Source organism: Octopus bimaculoides, chromosome 7, assembly GCF_001194135.2.
Source record: "Octopus bimaculoides isolate UCB-OBI-ISO-001 chromosome 7, ASM119413v2, whole genome shotgun sequence".
NCBI classification, from domain to species: Eukaryota; Metazoa; Mollusca; class Cephalopoda; order Octopoda; family Octopodidae; genus Octopus; species Octopus bimaculoides.
In genome coordinates, this window is record NC_068987.1 from 47,197,030 (window position 1) to 47,197,829 (window position 800).

The following is an 800-nucleotide window of genomic DNA, read 5'->3' on the forward strand; positions in this document are numbered from 1 at the left end:
TATATATATATATATATATATATGTAAACACAGACTGCGTGTAAAGGGGATACATATGCCTAGGTTTCCCTTCCATTCATTGCACATATAAATATTCATAAAAAGCACTTACAATCGTAACAGTTTTCATTGCCACAGTATAAGCCTTCGATGTATGCGCTGGCAACAGAGAAGCTACATAACAAAAGTATCCAAATGCTAGTAGAATATTGGCAGTTCCGATGCGAGCTATTAAAGCCGGCAGCCGCTGCCATGTTGTCACTGAGCAACGTCAAGACAGCCTCGATCTGGTCGCACCCACAACACACAACTTCCGGTTGTCCTGACAAGTTTCCTTTTGCCGATGTGTCTAATAAACATTAGAACGAACAAGGAAATCAACGTATGTATGTATGTACACAGACAGACAGACAGACACATGCATACATATATATATACACACACCCATGCATACATATATATACATACACTAACAGAAATTGGTTTGTGTGTGTGTACCAAGGACTTAGTATTTCTTATTCTATTATATATATAGGTGTCTGTGTGTGTGTGTGTATTGTAGAATAAGATTGGTACAATATTACATATTTGGAAAAAATGAATAGAAATGGCTTTTCTGATCATTTTTTCCACCTTAATAATTAGATGTTTACAAAACGTGAATCTGGTGGAGTTTCTCGCTTGAAAACCGAGAGAAGCACAATCACTGTCACTGTTTTTGTAAACATCTAATTATTAGAGAGGAAAAATGATCAGAAAAGCCATTTCTATTTATCTTATTAAATACACACACACACTCA

General features: G+C 35.9%; 1 protein-coding gene across 1 annotated transcript in view; it reads right to left on the reverse strand.

Moving 5' to 3' along the window:
- LOC106875066 (dnaJ homolog subfamily C member 25) overlaps positions 1-308 on the reverse strand; it is a 32,003-nt gene extending 31,695 nt beyond the window's left edge. Inside the window, exon 1 of the mRNA XM_052969593.1 lies at positions 113-308. Coding sequence (XP_052825553.1) covers positions 113-130 — 18 coding nt within the window. The 5' untranslated portion in view covers positions 131-308. The remainder of the gene's footprint in view (positions 1-112) is intronic.
- Between the last annotated feature and the right edge of the window lie 492 nt (positions 309-800).